General features: G+C 47.8%; 1 protein-coding gene across 1 annotated transcript; it reads right to left on the bottom strand.

Annotated features, from left to right (window-relative positions):
• Positions 1-10,188: 10,188 nt before the first annotated feature.
• FGFBP3 (fibroblast growth factor binding protein 3) lies at positions 10,189-11,208 on the bottom strand. Its single transcript, XM_004583361.2, has one exon. The coding sequence runs from the start codon at positions 11,097-11,099 to the stop codon at positions 10,353-10,355; it is 747 nt and encodes a 248-aa protein (XP_004583418.2). The 5' UTR covers positions 11,100-11,208; the 3' UTR covers positions 10,189-10,352.
• Positions 11,209-21,160: the final 9,952 nt, after the last annotated feature.

Genomic DNA, 21,160 nt, shown 5'->3' with positions numbered 1-21,160 from the left:
GGAGGAGAGACAGAGAGGAAGATCTTCCGTCTGATGATTCACTCCCCAAGTGAGCCACCACGGCCAGTGCGCGCCGATCCGAAGCCGGGAACCTGGAACCTCTTCCGGGTCTCCCACGCGGGTGCAGTGTCCCAAAGCTTTGGGCCGTCCTCAACTGCTTTCCCAGGCCACAAGCAGGGAGCTGGATGGGAAGTGGAGCTGCCGGGATTAGAACCGGCGCCCATATGAGATCTCTGGGGCTTTCAAGGCGAGGACTTTAGCCACTAGGCTACACCGCCGGGCCCAAAGAAGCTTTATTTCTAAAATATTATTTCAACAACAAGTATTTCTAAATTATTAATTTAAAATTATTAGTGAGGCATGTTACATTCCTTTGGGGAGACAAGCACTGAGCACCCAGTATGTGTGTGTGACATTTGTAGTACAACTCAATCTGGACTGAACACTTTTCCGCTGTGCAGTAGCTTCATGGGCTTGTGGTTGCCATCATGGCAAGTCCAATGCATACTTTGCATTTCTTTTTTAAGGATTGGAGCTCTTATGACCAGCACGATAGTCTAGTGGCTAAATGTTTGCCTTGCATCTGCCAGGATTCCATACTGGCGCTGGTTTGTGCCTCTGTTGCTCCACTTCCTACCTGGCTCCCTGCTTGTGACCTGGGAAGGCAGACGAAGACGGCCCAAAACCTTGGGACCCTGCACCTGCATGGGAGACCAGGAAGAAGCTCCTGGCTCCTGGATTTGGACCGGCTCAGCTCTAGTTATTGTGGCCATTTGTGGATTGATCCAGCAGGTGGAAGATCTTTGTCTCTGATTCTCCTCTCTGTAATTCTGATCTCTCTCTTTCCAGTAACATCAAAACTTAAAAAAAAAAAAAAAAAAAAGAGTTGGAGCTCTCTTTTTATGTATAATGTTTATTTCTCTATCTATGTTGTATATATCCATTTTATTTGAAGATGGACCGAATGAGATCTTCCCTGTTCCGGTTCACTTTCCAAATGCCTCAACAAGCATGGCTAGTCCAAGCTGAAGCCTGGGGCAGAGAACTCCATCTGGGTCTGTCCACATGGATGACAGGGATCTGAGCACCTGAGCTGTTACCCCTTGCTTGCTAAGATGTGCATTAGCAGGCAGCTGAATTAGAAGTGGAGCCAGGACTAAAACCAGGCACCTCAATATGGGATGAGGGCATCAGAAGCAACATCTTAACCACAGCATCAAACATTTGCATCTTCTCTCCCATAGTTAGAATTTGTTCAGCTGTGCCAACAGCAATGTACTTCTCAGGAATAAATCAAAGACCGTGGCATATTTTGGGGTCTATTCAGAGATGTCACATCATGATGAAATACACATCAAAACTGTGCTTTGCGGGCCCAGCGGCGTAGCCTAGTGGCTAAAGTCCTCGCCTTGAATGCCCCGGGATCCCATACGGGCACCGGTTCTAATCCCGGCAGCTCCACTTCCCATCCAGCTCCCTGCTTGTGGCCTGGGAAAGCAGTCGAGGATGGCCCAATGCATTGGGACCCTGCACCCGCGTGGGAGACCCAGAGGAGGTTCCTGGTTCCTGGCTTCGGATCGGCGCGCACTGGCCCATTGCAGCTCACTTGGGGAGTGAATCATCGGACGGAAGATCTTCCTCTCTGTCTCTCCTCCTCTGGGTATATCTGGCTTTGTAATAAAATAAATAAATCTTAAAAAAAAAAAACCTGTCCTTTGCAGTTGTTCTCAGACACACCAAGTGTGAGGAGCAACTCAGTGGCCCCGAGGACTGATGAGACCCAGCCATCTTAAACCGGGCACCACCTTAAATGCTTGTTCATCCTAGATGAGACCCTGTTTCGGATGGCCGCTATCCACCAATCCCTTGTGGTCCTGTACTCCCAATACCCGTCCCCATGTTCTCTTTTGTTTTGTGTCTCTATCCTGCACTGGGGTCCCTTGGAGCCCCCGTCCTGGCACTATGGCAGGAGTCTCCTCCTCTCTCTTCTCTCTCTCTTTCTCCTCAATCTCTCTTCTCTCTGTGTCTCTGCTCTGTCCCATGGTCATCTCCCTCTGCTCTGCTTTCTCCCCCTTCTGCAAGCTATTCTTTGCACTGAATAAAGAGATCTATTGTGTGACTCACTGGCGTATTGGGTTAGTAGCGAAACTTCCTAAAACCATGTATCTTTTGAATGCTGTTCAAGTGTCCCCTAATGTGTTGGGAGGTTACAGCAAGAAGACAGACACCCCTGCACAGACTTACCTGGATTCCACTCACCAACGTGGCGGAGGTGGGCAGAGCCATGATCCTGAACATCCCGGAGCTGTCTGAGATCTATCCCCAGCATGGTCACTGCGGACAGAGGAAATTCTCAGATCTCGGGCTTGGACAAGTCCAGGCCCCTCTGCCTCCTGCCTTACAGTGGTGAATGGGGAGCTAGGATCCCCAGCAGGAAGCTTGGGTCGGCAGAGGTAACCTCAGCCCTGTGTAAGGCTTCCCAGGAGTGTCACTCTTGCTGCCTTTGGATGGCCCAGGAATCTGTAGTGAGAGAGGCCTTCCTGTGGACCACTCCTCAGCTCAGTGTCTCCCACCATGCAGCCTTGGGAACATGGCACAATTGCTTGGGAGTCAGCCTGGAAAGCAGTTGGGGCAGGTCCACACAGTGTAAACCGCTTATGAGCCCCACAGCTGTTAACCAACCATGGAGGCCAATTGGCAGCTGTTGTTCCTCAAGACTTGGGACTGGACAGCACATAGAGCTCAGTGAGGATCTTCTCACCCTTAGACCTGAGCCCTCACATTCACTGCTTAGCAACTACCAGCGGGCTTCCATTAGAGATGAATCACAGGGCTTGGTGCAAGACCTAAGTGGCTAAATCCTGGCCTTGCATACGCCAGGATCCCATATGGCCACTGGTTCAAATCCAGGCTGCCCCGCTCCCCATCTAGCCGATGTGGCCTGGGAAAGCAGTGAAGGATGGCCCAAAGCCTTAGGACCCTGCACCTGCATGGGAGACTCAGGAGACTCAGGAGGGGCTCCTGGCTGTCTTTGGATAGGCTCAGCTCCGGCCATTGTGGCTGTCTTGGGAGTGAATCAGCAGACAGAAGATCTTCCTGTCTCTCCTCCTTTGTGTATATCTGACTTTCCAATAAAAATAAATGATTCACTCCCCAAGCAGTCGCAATGACCAAAGCTGAGCCCATCTGGCACTGCATACAAGGAGAGGACTTCAGCCACCAGGCTACCTTGCTGCGTCCTCCCTACTTTTTTTTTTTTTTTAAGGATGAGTGGTAGACAAAGCAGTAAATAAAGGAATTTCATGTTGTTAATATTGATTCACAAATCATTTCTAAGTTATTTTCCAAGCAACAGAAAGGTTTAAAATTACTAGATTTAAATAACAGCCATGGTATTATATAATGGTAAATGAAACTCCAGGCTACTAAGAAAGAAAGCCCCTTCTGCTCTATTGAACAAATTTGTCATTAAGTGCAATCAATTTTGAGGCTGTTAGGAACTTAAGACTGCAGGCCCAGTGTCCCTCCTGGCTGCTGCTGGCCCCTTCCCTCTCATCTCCTACCAGCTGGTTCCATGAGGTTAATTGTTCCACTTGCTAATAACTCCAGCTCTTCAGCCCTCATTAGATGCCTGATCTTCCTAAGGTAGCATCCTTACCTTCAGGCTCTCACACCCTATTGTAAAAGGAGATGCTCCTTCATTCTGGGTGCTTTCCTGAAGCTTTTTGTTGTTCTTTCAAGATTTATTTATTTATATTTTTATTAGAAAGTCAGATATGCAGAGAGGAGGAGAGACAGAGAGGAAGATCTTCCGTCCGATGATTCACTCCCCAAGTGGCTGCAACAGTTTGAGCAGCTGAGCTAATCTGAAGCCAGGAGTCAGGAGCTTCCCCCAAGTCTTTCTTACAGGTGCGGGGTCTCAAGGCTTTGGGCTGTCCTCTAATGCTTTCTCAGTCTACATGCAGGGAGATGGATGGCAAGTGAAGCAGCTAGGACACCAGTTGGTGCCTATATGGGATCCCAGCACTTGAAGGGGAGGATTAGCTAAGTTTAAGTGCACCCCAAAGCTTTTTTTTTCCTTTTGTAGTATTGCAGATACCAACCATTCACAGTTACTCAAACTGGTTTCACCCTCTAGATTTCCCTGAAGGCTTATGTTGTGGATTTGAACAGGGCTTTATGGAAACCAAGAAACCCATCTAAGAAGCTGCTACATACTGACATGGCTGTGACTGGATGGTCTGTCCTAAGGAATCAAAAGATTGGAATGTCCCATGCATCATGTGTCCTTGAAGTGCAACAACTGTTAGCAAGCTCTGATCGTGTGTGTGTGTGTGTGTGTGTGTGTGTGTGTGTGTGTGTGTTGCTGGTGGGGGTAGGGAGGGAGATGGGTAATGTGTGTGTTCTGATTCGCTTCGCCTTTTTTTTGCAGGTGTAACAGAGCATTCTTGAACCTGCATCAATAACAGGAAGGGCTATGATGAAAGAGAAGAAAATAGCCATTTAGAACTGCTGGTAAATATTTCATCCCATGGCACTTCCAAGAGTTACTTCCACATGGTAAAGCATCGACTTTGGCATCTCACCCGTCTGGGGATTCCACACTGGCAATTCTCCCTCCACCTCTCTCCCCACATAATGAACCCAACGCACTAAGGCCCTATTCCTGCGTGGATTAGCAGAAGAATCGTTCCCGTTGTAATCATTGTGTATGAAGACAAAAGAACATATGGATCAAAGGTTTAGGGTCTTCAGCCCCACCACAATCACATGACCACCCAGCTCAAAGCAGCAACTTTCAATTGCAGTGCTGTTTGGAAGCTTCTGGTCTTTTACAGGGAGTTCCTGTGGTTACCTAGAAACAGCTCTCTCCCACATCATTTATATTCTTTTGCACGGGGCTGCCAGCATTGCTTTGCAAATCTCTGTATTAGCCATTTCGGGTTGCACCTTTTCATGACAGCATCCCACACCCTACAATCCTCCAAATTCACTTTTCTTGTGCATCTATGGAATCAGTTTGCGGAGTTGCCACGTCCCAAAACCCTAGTGGTACTTTTATTGTAACCATGTTTAACCTTTATCCAGATAAAATTGACATTTCTTAAATATCAAGGCTGCGAATCTAATAGCTCTGCATGTCTTCATTTCTTTGAGTCCTTCCTGCCCTCAGAAGTGTCTCTGGGTTTTTCATATTGCTCTTGCCTGCTTCTGGCTAAGCTTATTCTTAGGTGTTTTTCCTTGACTTGCTATTGTTACAGGTATCTTCCATTCTACTTTCTATCTGCTGGTGGTCTGCAAGATGACCACCCAACCATTTAATAGGTTAACATAGGTTTCTTGCTTTCAAAGGGAGAGAAGGACCTTGGTGTGCTTTGATAGCTGCTTTTAAATGTTGAACCAGGGTGGGGAGGGAAGTTTGAATGTGGCGAGCCAGAGGTCACAGGAGGGGCAATACTTGAACGAAGTTCATCCAAGCCTAGCAGCTGTAGGCATTGGAAAGTTGTCCTTTGAAGTTGGAAGAAAGCTGTGGAACTTGGGGGTCAGCTGTGGTTCCCTAGCCTCCAAGACTACATGTGAACTCTGGACAAGCCACATTCTCATCTCCTTTAAAGCCCTTAACATTGAAGCTCTCACTCCCACACCTTTCCACATTAGGATTGCCAAACTGTACATTGACCTCTTAATCAGAGCACGCTGTCTCCTACAGCCACACACTTATGACTTATTTTATTTTGTGCACTTCTCTGCTGAGTGGAGGAGTTGTTGGTTCCTGTTTTGATTATCATCCAGTGCCCTTTAAGACGGAAAGTTGGGTGGAGGGGCGGGGGCAATGGTAGCATTAGTTTGGATGTCTGTCTTGGATTCCTGGTTCCAGCTCTTCTGCTTACACAGACCCTAGGAGGCTGCTTGGGGAGTGAATCAACGGACAGAAGATCTTCCTCTCTGTCTCGCCTCCTCTCTGTATATCTGACTTTGTAATAAAAAATAATAAATAAATAAATAAATAAATAAAATAAAATAAAATAAAATAAAATAAAATAAAAAGTTGGAGTAGGACCTACAGTGATTGCAACATGGCTTGGAATGCCTGAATCCATTATCAGAGCTAGCGATCCTGTTTCAGAGTGCCTAGGTCGGAGTCCCAGTTCTGCCTGCAATTCCAGCTTTCTGTTAATGTACACCCTAGAGGACAGAAGGCAATAGCTTAAGTACTCGGTTCCCTGCCACTCATGTAGGAGACCCAGATGGAGTTACAGGCGCAAATTTGGGCCTGAAGCAATCATGGCTGTTGCAGGCATTATAATGTGATGGGGGAGCTTGCCTACTCTCTCTTTCTCCATTTCTCTCTTTCTCACTTTGAAATATATATATAAAGTGCTGAAGTTTTCTTTAGCTGCCTGCATGGACATGCTAAAGGAAGGGGGAAGCCTTGCCCCGTGTTTCCAACATGCCTGCGACATGCTAGGCATTGTGCTTTACGGGAGCATCTGTTAGTCCTCTTCGCCATCGTATAAGGAGATAAGGAGACAGGGATCAGAAAAGGAGTGGGGGAAATATGTCACCATACCCACCCCCCGAGGTGGTCTCTGAAATTCTTCCCAAGGTCAGCAACCTGAAATCGCTGTTACAGTAAATCTGGGGCCCAAATCTGTCAATATGGTGGCTGATTCCAAGCCCACAATGACATATAGCATATCACAATATCTGTATTACAGAATTATGATGGTTGACATCATACCCCTGATGACATGACACTTCTGAGACCTCCTAACAAGGCTGGAGAAGAAGCAGACACCAAGTTCCTGGCCGTCTGTGCCATGCCTGTCTTTCTACTTACTTTACAGACTTCTGATCCTACCCTCTCTCAACTGCAGGCTTGTCTTTCAAAGCCTGCCCTTTGGGGCCCAGTGCAATAGCATAGTGGCTAAAATCCCCACCATGCATTCCCCAGGATCCCATTTTGGTGTCCTGGCTGTGCCCTGCTTCCCCATCCAACTCCCTGCTTGTGGCCTGGGAAAGCAATAGAGGATGGTCCAAAGCCTTGGGATTCTGTATTAGGACAGATTCTCCTAACTCTTGGCTTTGGATTGGCACAGCTCCAGCTGTTGCAGCCATTTGAGGAGTGAGCAAGCAGCTGGAAGATCTTCCTCTTTGTCTCTCCTTCTCTTTGTAAATTTGCCTTTCCAATAAAAATAAGTACATCTTAAAAACAAAACAAACAAAAGACTATCCTTCCATATCTTTCTAGATGCTCCCGAACCAAAAGCCTTCTTTGTGTCCCTGGCCCTTGCATTTGCCTTTCTCTGCACAGGATCTTTGTTGCATGACAGCATATAGCATAGGGTACACATTGCAGTTAGTGACGGTCACATGTTCTCTCCAGGTGAAACTACGTGTAGCATTCAGGAGGTTCAGCAGTGTGCCTTGGGGACTTCAGATGAACCCAGTTGAATCCCCCTTGATGTACAGCCTTGGACATGCTGGGACTTGGGCTAGCTCCCTCAGGAGCCAGTGGTAAGAGCCATCGCTTTCCTTTCCACGGGAATCAGCTTCTCCAAGCAGTGCCCCCTTTGTCTCGGTCCAGCTCTTCTGCAAAGGATGCACAAACAGGAGCAATCAAGGCTCAGTGCTTGAGCCTACAGGGAAATTCTTTCACTGAGATGGAGTCAGTGAAATCAGACTGCCAGAGGACACAGCGAGAGAACTGTCAGCTGTCACGTAGGAAGAGAGAACACGACTCCAGTCCTGGTTCAAAAGTGTCATTGCCAGTACCAGAGTCCAATGACACACACATCCCATCAGCCTTTTGGCACATATGTTTAATCAGTAGGCTCCAAGTGCTACCTTTCCATGACCAAGATTGTTAAAAATCTCCTAAAAATTTTCTTTTTTTTTTTTTAAAGATTTATTCATTTTTATTGGAAAGCTGGATATACAGAGAGGAGGAGAGACAGGGAGGAAGATCCTCCGTCCAATGATTCACTCCCCAAGTGAGCCGCAATGGCTGGTGCGTGCCGATCCGAAGCCGGGAACCTGGAACCTCTTCCAGGTCTCCCACGCGGGTGCAGGGTCCCAAAGCTTTGGGCCATCCTCAACTGCTTTCCCAGGCCACAAGCAGGGAGCTGGATGGGAAGTGGAGCTGCCGGGATTAGAACTGGCGCCCATATGGGATCCCGGGGCGTTCAAGGCAAGGACTTTAGCCGCTAGGCCACGCCGCGGGGCCCAAAAATCTCCTAAAAATTTTCAAAGGCAGTATCAAAGACAGATGGATAGATAGCCAGAGCTCTCATTTACTGCTGGAATCCCCAGATATCCACAATGGCCTAGGGCAATTAAGGAGCTCAATCCAGGTCCCCTCCCCACCCCCATGGGTGGCAGAAGCCCAACAACTGCGGCCTCCTAGGGCCAGTGTAAGCAGAAGAGCTGGAACTGGGAACCCAAGGCAGACATCCAGCCCAGACCCTCCCATGCAGGACCCAGTCTCCTTAACCAGATTTAACTGTTAACCCAAGTAGCTGCCCAGCCACGATGAATTGCAACAAACAGCCAGTGTTAACTCAGAACATGACTTCATACACACCTGGCCTGAAACTGTGTTCAGTCTGAATGTTTTTATGGTCGCACGAATGCAAGAATATCTTGAATATATAGGAAAGAGCCTACAATGTGGGAGCGTGTTCGAGGAGGTACCAAGGCCAGCAGATGGCCTGCATCTCTAAGACTGCTGCATTTAGCACTCTTATAAAAGAGGAAGAGAAGAGAAGGTGGTTAGCAAGAAGCTAAAAATGTGTACCAGTGTGGCATAGATGTCTAACAGGCCCAAGCTGCTAGTGTGAATTAATGAAGTTGACCCATCAGATGTGTATGGGGAATGAAGAACTCCAGAAAACATTCCCAATCTATTGGGAGGCAGCCAACAGTCAGACAAGAATTGCTGTGTGGGTAGCTTAACGGTATTGCCAGCCCTCCTAATCTCTTCAATGAACCAGAAGTCAGGACGTTTATATGCTGTTATCTATTTTACACCTTCTCCTCTCTCTCTCTCTACACATGTGTGTATATATATATATATATATATATATATATATATATATATATATAAAGATTATTTTTAAAAGATTTATTTATTCTATTGGTAAGTCAGATACACGCAGCAGGAGAGACAGAGAGGAAGATTTTCTGTATGATAATTCACTGCCCAAGTGATTGCAATGGCCAGAGCTGAGCCGATCCAAAACCAGGAGCCAGGAGCTTCTTCCTCCGTGTCTCCCATATGGGCGCAGGGTCCCAACATTTTGGGCCATCCTCGACTGCTTTCTCAGGACACAAGCAGGGAGCTGGATGGGAAGCGGGGCTACCAGGATTAGAAACGTTGCTCATGAGGAAAGAGTGTCCAGTGCAGGACAACAGAACGCTGATTGGCCCCAGAGGTTAGACCTGTCCAGGTAGACTTCTTAGTTGCTTTCTCTTCCCAACAATTAAAGTTGTTATCTAAGAGGCTGAAACCAAGATGTCTTTGGAACTAGATCAGACACAAACAGAAGTTTTACTGCTCAGCCAATTTGGTAAATCTGCCCACACAGTTTTTATTGAGTGCCTAGCATGTGCACATCCCATTAAAAATGAAATGCACTAATGAATTACAGGAAACGAAAGCCACATATTCCATACGGGTGGGAATCACTCTTGAGATTCCCTTCTATTTTCGCTTTTAAAAACATGATGGGGAAAAAAAACCATGATAGAATATCAAGAGAATTGGTTGAAACAAAACAAAACAATAAATACAACCATGGGGACATTCAACCCTTCAATTCCCTTCTGAATTCAAAAGGTTAACAGGAAAGTTTCAGAACATGAGGTACCCACTAGCATTTTTCAAAGAATGGACAGACAACCATTGCAGAAATATTTCCTTGTAGCCAGTTCTTCCAGCGACGCTGGTGGTGCACAGATCACCAGTGACCGCAGGGGCAGCACCCAGGTAGCCACGGACCGGAAAGACCAAGGTTCATGATCTCGTATAAAAGAGATAAACTATAGACACGCTACTCTGTTTCCCACACAAGCTTCCCATCACCTCACTGCCTATTCAGCCTCCAGCTTCTGGGACTCTTCTGTATCCGTTATTTCTTTTGCCCTTATTCGGGGCTCAGACCTCAACAACTTGACCTTCCCTGCGGCCCCGGAGAGGCTCCACACCCGGGACCGGACCAGGGTACTTGGCCTCCTCCTTGTTTTTTCACTCCAGGTGTCCCTCGCTACGCCCTCCCCTGCCGCACCGGACCTCCCCCAACCCGCACCCTTCCCGCGCACCCTTCCCCTGGCCCCTCCCGAGACCCGCAGCCTCAGCCGTTCCAGAAGTTGACAAAGAAGTTGCAGAGCGAGTGCCACTTCTCGGCACAGTAGGTCTCCGTGAGCTCCGAGTTCGCCAGCAGCCCGTCCGGGTCGGGCCCGGTCCCCAGGGGTCGTTCGCTGTTTGGCTCCGAGGCTGCCTTCTTCTTGCTCTTCCTCTCAGGGAGCTTTTCTGGGGACCGCGCGCTCGGGGGAGGGAGCCCTGCGGCTGGAACGTGGGCGGAAACGCGGGGTCGTCCCCGGTTCCTGGGCCGAGGTCTGGGCACCTCGGAATCGCCCGCGGCAGTAGGACCTACGGGTAGGGACGCACCGCGAGGCACGAGGTGCAACTCGGCGCCGTTGCCTTTCCTGCCGGCGCACAGGCGGGCCCGCAGCGGCGCGGGGTCCTGGCATGGCTGCTGCTTCTTGCGCAGAGCGCCCAGCACTTGCTTCCAGTAATGCGCGCCGCGGGCCGCGTAGGCAGCGCAGCGCTCGGGCTCCCCACGGTAGGCGCACTCCAAGAGCGCCCCGTCCGGGCTCTGGCAGCGCAGCGTGAGCTCGCTGCCCGCCGAGGCCCCCGGAGCTGGCCGCCGGAGCTGCCAGGTGCATGCGTGCTGCTCGGGGCCGACGAAGCGTCCCGAGGAGCCACCCGCCGGGCCACCGGCAGCCCCCTTGTCCCTGCCGGCGGCCGCGAGCAGGCTGCCGCCCAGCAGGAACAACAAGAGCAGCGAAAGCGGCGCTTGCAGCCCCGGAGGGGTCATGGCTCGCGGTGTCCGCGCTCCGCTCTTCTGGGACTCTTGCACGATTCTTCAGTGGAGGCTGGACCACTGGAGGAACACCCTCCGCACCTGAGGACCAAGGCAGAAACCTTTCGTGACAGAGCCAGGCGCTTGCACCTGCCAACTGCTCCCGCCCGGACTTTGGGAAACTTTCCTGCGGGCAGCGGCGGTTGGCGGCTGACCCCTCGGAAGAGCTTTCCTAGGGAAAACTGTATTATCACGCTGGATCCATTTTTGCCTTCAGATTATTTTTGCTCCCCATACAAGTTTAATGGCCAAATGCAGCCAGTTTCCACCTTCAGCTCTGCCCTCACCCGCTCCCGGCTCCACCCCTCAGGAAACTTGTCTAAAAATCACATCGGATGATGGCTTGGAAGCATCATTCATGTTTACTACTTGGAACTTACCGAGTTCTGGGAGAGGTGCCGGCGCCGGAGTGGGACGGCGGGAGACACCGCGGAGCAGGCTGTGGGTTTGGGCCGGCTCCCAGAGAGTGGGCGTGTGATCTACAGGGCACAAGGGCCTCCCCCAGCTCGCCCCTCCCAGGCCTCCTGGCCACCGCCTCGCACCACATGTGGGACAGAAGCGACCCTGCGGCATGAAGTACAAACCTTGTGTTTTTCTTTAATGCTTAAATTAATCACGGGAAATTCAGCAGGTTTTCCTTTAATATAAAAAAAAGCTAAAAACGCGAAACAGATCGAAATATTGAGAAATTTTTGAATCAGATGAAGCAACCTTTGAAAACAGTCCTATTGTTATACACTTACATAGTTTACATAGTTTCTTATGGAATTCTGAGTCCTAGATTTTCACTCATCATTTTTGGCAAGTCTCTTTTTTTTTACTCTAACAACTTAGTAATTGCCTACTAATAAAAACACATTACCTTAGTTTAAGCATTCCATAGTGTCCAGCCATGCATCTTTCAAAATCAGAAATTTAAAAAATTGTATGATATCTGCAAGGTAATGTCGGTTCAAACAACATAGCATTTAAGAATTAATGTGATCGGGCCCGGCGGCTTGGCCTAGTGGCTAAAGTCCTCGCCTTGAAAGCCCCGGGATCTCATATGGGCGCCGGTTCTAATCCCGGCTGCTCCACTTCCCATCCAGCTCCCTGCTTGTGGCCTGGGAAGGCAGTCGAGGATGGCCCAAAGCTTTGAGACACTGCACCTGCGTGGGAGACCTGGAAGAGTTTCCTGGTTCCCGGCATCGGATCGGCGCGCACTGGCCGTTGTGGCTCACTTGGGGAGTGAATCATCAGAGGGAAGATCTTCCTCTCTGTCTCTCCTCCTCTGTGTATATCCGGCTTTCCAATAAAAAAAAAAAAAAGAATTAATGTGATCTTGAGTTTCCAAAATTGTATATTGCAACATAACTTGCTTTTTTAACTTGAGGCTTTCCCTCCCTTCCTCCCTCCCTTCCTTCCTTCCTTCCTTCCTTCCCTCCCTTCCTTCCTTCTTTCCTTCCTTTTTCTCTTTCTAACTTTCTTACTTTCTTTCAGCATCTTTGAAAGGCAGAGTCCAATGGGGGGGGGGCATTGACAAACAGGGAGATCTTCCATCAGCTGCTTCACTTCCCAAAGCATGGCTAGAGCCAGGGGCTGCGCCAGGCAGTGGTGAGGGGCAGAAGTTCCGGGTCTCCCATGTGGGTATCAGGGGCACACCATTGTGCTGCTTTCCCAGGTACGTTCCTGGGGTGCTGGCTGTAAGTCAGCACCCATATGGGATGCCAGTGTCACAGGCTTAACTTACCATGCCTCACTGTCAGCCCCTTCCCATTATGTCTCTCTCCCTCTCTCTCTTTAATTTGTGTTTTTGATGATGTCTACATAGTTGATCAGGACGGGAAGAATCAAGGGTTAGGGGCAAGTGAGTGAGACCATTGTTTCCAAAGTTTCTTTCTCTTCCTGTATTTAGGGGAAGGGTGGAATTAAGGGGAGAAGGTTCTCGCAGCCTCCCACCCACTCCTGTAACCCAGGAATGGGGAACAGTCAACGACAGCTTCCCAGGGTCCCTGACCTGGAGCGTGTCCTGAGGGTTCTGCTTAAGTGGATTCGATATTTCTGAAATGCTGTCAATCTTGCCAATCCAAGGATGAGGAAATCCTTCCAAGGTCCATTGGCTGACACAGTCCATCTTAGAGTCTCCATTTGCCCAGATACTGTCATTGTTTGGCTGGGGTAGTTGTCCAGTGTGTTCTGTCCCTCCTCTGCTATGTACCAGATGTCCTCTGCAGGCCCCAATGTGCTGCCATATCCTCGATGCACATCTGGGAAAATGGAGACTCTAAGGTAGACTGTGTCAATCAGTGGATTCTGGAAAGATTTCATTGTGCTTGGAATGGCAAGATTGGCACCAATTCAGAACTGCTGAACTATCAAAATCACTTGAGCAGGAACCTCGGAGCATGCTCCACATTGGAAACCTGGGATGGGTGGGGGCTGGTGGGGCTTTTCCCTCCCCCCTCCTTACCCCAGATATAGAAAAAAAAATAGCAATAATAATAATGTGGAAACAATGGTCTTACACACTTTCCTGTAGCCCTTGACCCTTTGTGCCCTCATCAGCTATGTAAAGATTACAAATAAAAAAGAAAGAAAGAAAGAAAACGTTGCTCAGTTGACATCCTCTTTACCCAGAACACTACTTGTACCATTAACCTTCTGCTTAGCTGCTATGGAGTTTCTTGCCATCTACCTGATCAAATTAGAATAGTTTTCAGCTAAAGAATGACATCTTGTGGCGATACGCACTAATTACAATAAAACTATTAACAGTGAACTGAAAAATGGCAGAAAACGGGCCTAGCTGTCAGAGAAATTGTTCTCAGATAGGAAAGTGAAGGAACACAAATTTCTATGCTGTCTCATAAAAAAAACTTTGTTTTAAAGAATATGATAGGGCCTGGCACAGTACCCTAGTGGTTTAACTCCTTTCCTTGCACAAGCCAGGAATCCATATGGGTGTCAGGTAATGTCCTGGTGATCCCACTTCCTGTCCAGCTCCCTGCTTGTGGCCTGGCAAAGCAGTCCAGGGTGGCCCAAAGCCTTGGGACCCTACACCTGTGTGGGAGACCTGGCGGAGGTTCATGGCTCCTGGCTCCTGGCTTCGGATCGGCGCAGCACTGGCCTTGTGATCACTTGGGGTGTGAATCATCACTCAGAAGATCTTCCTCTCCGTCTCTCCTGTCTGTATATCTGACTTTGTGATAAAAATAAATCTTAAAAAAAAAGAACATAAGTTGCAACTTAAAAAAATAAAAAAAATTTTAAATTAAAAATTTAAAAAATAAATCTTTAAAAAAATGCGCACAAGTTTCCATTTTACCATTTTCAGGGTACAGCTGGGTGGCATTAAGCACATGCACTCTGTGCAGACATCATCCCACCCATCCCCATTCCCCGTTCTCCCAAGCTCAAACTCTGTAACTATAGCAGTAACTTGCTAGTTCTTCCTTCCCAGCCATTGACAACCGTTCATCTATTTTCTAAATCTATACGTTGGATTACCACAGACAGTTTATGCACATGGAATCAGAATGTTTCTCCCTTTGTGTCTGGACCATTTCACTTAGCATACCATCATTAAGGTTCACCTACTTTATGTGTCTTGATTTCTTTTCTGTTTTTGTGTGAATTGCTGTTTGCATAGCTCCCGTAGTCTATCCATTCACCTATTGATGGAGACCTGGGTGGCTTCTACCTTTGCTCTATGGTGAGTGACATCTCTAGGAACATTGGAGCACAAGAGCTTTCTTGGGTATAGAACCGAAAGGGGAATTAGTGGATCACATGGTAATTATTATTATTATTATTATTATTATTATTATTATTATTTAACTTCAGGCTAGTTTCTGTAGTGGCTGCATCAATAGTGCACAGGGCTTCCAATTCCCTCACATCTTCACGAACACTTGCAAATATTTGTTTTTTATAACAGCAATTCTATAGGTGTGAGGTAGTAGCATCACATTGTGGTGGTCAGTGTATTTCCACATGCTTATTGGTCATTTATACATCTTTCCTGAAGAAAAACTGTTAAAGTCTTCTGAACATTTATTTAAAACTTAAGGGGCAGGCCCAGCACAATGGTCTAGTGGCTTAACTTTCTTTTTGAAACTGCCGGAATCCCATATGGGTCGGTGTCCCAGCTGCTCCACTTCCCATCCAGCTCCCTGCTTGTGGCCTGGGAAAGCAACTGAGGACAGCCCAAAACCTTGCACCCACATGGGAGCCCCAGAAGAAGCTCCTGGCTTCTGGCTTCAGATTGGCTCAGCTCCAACTGTTGTGGCTACTAGGGGAGTGGACTAGTGGACAGAAGATCTTTCTCTCTGTCTCTCCCCCTCTCTATAGGTCAGCCTTCCCAATAAAAATAAATAAATCTGTAAAAAAAATTACATAAAAAGAATAAAAACTTAAGGGGAAAAGAGATAGGACTGGGGAGAGGGAGAAAAAGATACATGTAGAGAGCTCCCATGTGTTGGTTTGCTCCCCAAAAGCTTGGTATGGCCCCAGGCTGGGACATTGAAGTTGGAAGCCAGGAATACAATTCATGGACCTGGTCACAGGCTAGCGGCTAAAGTCCTTGCTTGTACATGCCAGGATCTCATATGGGCATCAAATCTAATCCCAGCGGTCCCACTTTCTATCCAACTTTCCATTGAGGCCACTTGGGAAGTGAATCATTGGATGGAAGATCTTCCTCTCTCTCTCCTCCTCTCTGTATACCTGACTTTCCAATTAGACAAAACCAAATCTTTAAAAAAAATTATCTTTTTTGCATCAGTGAGCCAACAGTCCTACTGAAGTCAATCGTGTATTTCAGTGATCATATTGATTAGTGTTGTAGTAGCAATTAAAGCTGCCATCAGCATCCCATATGGGTACTAATTCATGTCCTGGCTACTCCACTTCTGATCCAGTCTCCTGCTGAAGGTCTGAGAAAAGCAGCAGAAGATGCCCCAATACGTGGGCTCCTGCCACTCACCTGGGAGACCTGGAAGAAGCTCCTGGCTCCTGGCTTCTGGCTTCAGCCTGGCCCACTGTTGGCCATTGTGGCCATTTAGGCTGTGAACAGTAGATTAAAGATTCTCTCTCTCTCTTACTCCGTCATTCAAATAAATGAATAATTTAAAGAATACAATGACACAATTTTCTTATAATGATATGCCTGTTCCATGATTTAGTCATTTCACTCCTAGGTATTTGCACTAGGCAAACGAAAACAGATGACATCAAGAGAGGTACAAAGATGTTTGCAGCAATTTATTCATCACATCCCCAAAGTGGAAACAATCCAATTACCCTTCAAGTGAATATGTAAATTGATACAATGTGTTTACTAAATAATAAAAAGGAATGAACCACTGTAACATGCAACAACCTGGATTCATCGCATAATCATAATGCTTAATGAATGAAGCAGGCACAGAGGAGTCCCTGATGCATGATCCCAAAGAAGGGAAGCTTAGAACAAACTAAACCAACCCAAGGAGGGGAAATCAATCAGAACTTCCTCTTGGGGGCTAAAGAGAGGCTTGCATTGGCCGGGAGGAGATATGAAGAACATTTCTGGGGGGGTGATAACAATATTCTACATTTTCTAACGGTTTGAGTTAAACTAAAAAAAAAAGGTCTGGGTTTGTGTATGAAAATTTTTACTTTAAACAATTAAACAGAGATGAGCAGCAGCACTGTGGCACACTTCTAATTCTGGCGTCCCAAGATGGAGTGCCAGCTTGAGCCCCCACTGCTCCACCTCCCACTTTCTTCTAATAGTGCACCTGGAAAGGTAGCAGGTGATGCTCCAAGTGCTTGCTGCTGCCACCCTCGTGGGAGAGCTGGATGGGGTTCCAACCTCTCGGCTTATGCCTGGCCCAGTCCAGAGCCACTGTGGCTTTTTGCGGGGGTGTGAACTAGCAGATGCAAGATCTTCTCTCCTTCTTTTTCTGTCACTCTTACTTATTTAAAAAAATAAGCAGGGCCCGGCGCAGTAGCCTGGTGTTACCTACTTTCCTGTAGCCCTTGATCCTCGGTACCCTAATCAACCAAGTAAGATTATGTAAAAAAAAATTAAAAAAATAAAAGCTGAGAAAATCCTGTCCTTCTCATTGGTGATAGAAAATGGACGGACCCCAAGAAGTCCATGCACTAGTGTTAGCAGGCTTTCCTTAAGAATATGTTGCTGCGGGCCCTGCGTGGTGACCTAGCAGCTGAAGTCCTCGTGATTAGCATGTTAGTTCCTGCTAAGATGATCGTAAGATTAGATTGGGCCGTCCTCAACTGCTTTCCCAGGCCACAAGCAGGGAGCTGGAAGAGAAGTGGAGCTGCTGGGATACGAATCAGTGCCTGTATATGATCCTGATGAGTGCAAAACGAGCAAAACCCAAAATTTTTCAAAATGTTCATAGTCCTAAGCAGTCCTATATGCTGTTTCTTAAAAACCAATTTTAAGGACCTGGCGGTGTGGCCTAGCGGCTAAGGTCCTCGCCCTAAACGCTCCGGGATCCCATATGGGCACTGGTTCTAATCCCGGCAGCTCCACTTCCCATCCAGCTCCCTGCTTGTGGCCTGGGAAGGCCCAAAGCCTTGGGACCCTGTACCCACGTGGGGACCCAGAAAGAATTTCCTGGCTCCTGGCTTCGGATTGGCGCAGCGCCAGCCGCCGTTGTGGCCGCCTGGGGAGTTAATCATCGGATGGAGGATCTTCCCCTCTCTCTCGCCTCCTCTCTGTACATCTGCCTTTCCAGTGGAAATGGATACATTTAAAAAATAAATAAATAAAATATTCCACCCCATGCTTTCTTCAGCTCCGTGCCTTCCTCAGTGTGCTGCAGCCACAGGCCTGGGCCCGGACCTATGACTGGAATGATGCAAAGGTTCTCCTGTTCCCCCTCATCACAGTTGTCCTTTTCACACTTGGCTACAGAAAGGGGTAGCTCTCACTCATACCCAATCTCACTGGAGCTATTTAAGTATATTTAGTTATTTCAAGGAGCAACAGAGAAGAGTGGGAGAGACTCTTCCATCTGCTGACCTACTGACCAGATGGCTGCAGCAGTGAGGGCCGGGTTAGGCTGGAGCCAGGAATCCTGAGCTCCATACCGGGGTGTCCCAAGTGGGGCAGGGACCCGAGCTGCTGAGGCGTCTCCCACTGTTTCCCAGGGTGTGCCTCTACAGGAAGCCAGATTGGAAGGCGAGATAGGCACTTAATCCCGGGATCTTAGGCAACTGCCCAAGCTGCTATGCCACAACACCTACTCCGAGAGTGTCATATATAAAATTTAACATGCATGCATTTTATATATATCAATTGTAAATTTTAATCCATTAATTCATCTAAAATTTATTTGTGTAAGTATGAGGCAACAATGTAAGTACAGATTGTATAATTTTGATATTAAAATTCTAAATAATTTAACTGGATCATCTGTTCCTTTTATTCATGTGAAAGTCTCTGGCTAAATGAGAATAAAGTTATGTCCCACTTTTTCCTCCCAGGATTTGCTCCGGTTAGAGTGATTATGTGATACTATGCTGGTCAATAAGATATAAGTACAAACCCGCTAATTGGAAGGAAGGGGCCCAGCATGAGTCCTTGCTTTGCAAGCACCAGGATCCCAAATGGGCACTGGTTTGGATTGTATCCTGGCTGCTCCACTTCCCATCCAGCTCTTTCTGCTTGTGGCCTGGGAAAGCAGTGAAGGATGGCCCAAAGCCTTGGGATCCTGCATTTGCATGGGAGACCTGGAGGAAGTTCCTGGCTCCTGGCTCCGGATCAGCACAGCACTTACCGTTGTGGCCACTTGGGGAATTAACCAGTGGAAGGAAGATCTTTCTTTTTGTCTCTCCTTTTCTCTGTATATCTGCCTTTTCTTTTTTTTTTTTTTAAGATTTATTTTTATTACAAAGTCAGATATACAGAGAGGGGAGGAGAGACAGAGAGGAAGATCTTCCGTCCGATGATTCACTCCCCAAGTGAGCCACAACGGCCGGTGCGCGCCGATCCGAAGCCAGGAACTAGGAACCTCTTCCGGGTCTCCCACGCGGGTGCAGGGTCCCAATGCATTGGGCCGTCCTCAACTGCTTTCCCAGGCCACAAGCAGGGAGCTGGATGGGAAGTGGAGCTGCCGGGATTAGAACCGGCGCCCATATGGGATCCCTGGGGCGTTCAAGGCGAGGCCTTTAGCCGCTAGGCCACGTTGCCGGGCCCAATCTGCCTTTTCAATAAAAACAAATACATCTTAAAAAAAAAAGAATGAATTGGAAGGAAGATGCTTGTTTTCTTGAGACAAATACTTCCTCTTTTTCCTTCCTTCTCCTCCTTCATCCTGGATTGGTGATGTCAGAGGTGAGGCAGCCCAGCTGTCCGGCTCTCCTAATAACCCATTGTTCTAAGTTAGCTGTGTTCTCATTTCCTGGGTAATAGAAGGACAATTCCACCTGCACCGCATGGTGATTTATTAATATAGCTTAATTTTGTAAATGTTGACAAGTTGATGTTGTTTCTTTCAAAGTTCTTCCTTGATCTTTCTTTTTTTAAAGATTTATTTATTTTAGGGGCCCGGCGGTGTGGCCTAGCGGCTAAAGTCCTCGCCTTGAACGCCCCAGGGATCCCATATGGGCGCCGGTTTTAATCCCGGCTGCTCCACTTCCCATCCAGCTCCCTGCTTGTGGCCTGGGAAAGCAGTTGAGGATGGCCCAAAGCTTTGGGACACTGCACCCGCGTGGGAGACCCTGAAGAGGTTCCTGGTTCCCGGCTTCGGATCGGCGCGCATCGGCCCGTTGCGGCTCACTTGGGGAGTGAATCATCGGATGGAAGATCTTCCTCTCTGTCTCTCCTCCTCTGTGTATGTCTGGCTGTAATAAAATGAATAAATCTTTAAAAAAAAAAGATTTATTTATTTTAAAATTTTTTATTGGAACTATGCAGAGAGAAGGAGATACAGAAAGATCTTCTGACCACCGATTCAATCCCCGAGTGGCCACAACAGCCAGAATGGGCTGATCTGAAGCCAGGAGCTAGGAACTTCCCTGGGTCTCTCTCCCTTCTTTCTTGTTTTTAAACGGACATTGAACACAGGCCAGTGCAATGGCTCAGTGACTGAATCCTTACCTGGCATGCCCCAGTATCCCATATAGGTGCCAGTTCGTGTCCCGGCTGCTCCATTTCCCACCCAGCTCCCTGCTTGTGGCCTGGGAAAGCAGGTGAGGATGGCCCAAATTCTTGGGACCCTGCACCTGTGTGGGAGATCAGGAAGAAGTTCCTAGCTCATGGCTTCAGATCAGCGCAGCTCTAGCCATTGTGGCCACTTGGGGAATGAAACAGTGGAAGGAAGATCTTTCTGCCTCTTCTCTCTGTAAATTTCAGCTTCAAATAAAAAAATAGTAAAAGAGAGAGGGAGAAAGAGAAAGAGAGACAGAGAGAATGGAACAGCCATTTTCTTACTTTCCTTCTTGCAATATGCAGGTTTAACAATTTAGTAGTTTCAAGTTTACTTTTTCCTTAGTGGCAAGTGTCTTCCACGCGTTAAGACATTGTCTGTTAGGTACTGGAATTGTGATGCATTGCCAGCATCCCATGCAGGTTCACATTCCAATCCCTACTGCTCCCCTTCTGACGGGCCCTCCAAGTAACGCTTCTGGGAAGAGAGCAGAAGATGGCCTAACTATGTCAGCCTTGGACACCAGGTGGAGTTCCAAGCTCTTGGTTTCAGCCCTGCCCCGCTCTGGCTTCTGTGACCATTTGGAGAGTGAATCAGTAAATGGAAGAACTTTCTCCCTCTTTCTGTAACTCTGCCTTTCAAATAAGCAGATAATACATACATGTGGCCAGTGTTGTGGGTCAGCACATTAAGCCAGCATTTGCTGGTATCCCATTTGGGTACTGCTTCAAATCCCAGCTGCTCTAGTTCCAATCTCTTCTGTTACTGTGCTTCAGGAAAGCAATGGAAATGGAAGTGCTTGGGCCCCTGCACCCACACACGAGACCCAGATGAAGCTCCCTGTTGCCAACTTTGACCTGGCTCATCCTACCTGTT

Source organism: Ochotona princeps, chromosome 13 (genome assembly GCF_030435755.1).
Source record: "Ochotona princeps isolate mOchPri1 chromosome 13, mOchPri1.hap1, whole genome shotgun sequence".
NCBI classification, from domain to species: Eukaryota; Metazoa; Chordata; class Mammalia; order Lagomorpha; family Ochotonidae; genus Ochotona; species Ochotona princeps.
The sequence above is the reverse complement of the archived record's forward strand: the minus strand, read 5'-3'. Positions and strand labels throughout refer to the sequence as shown.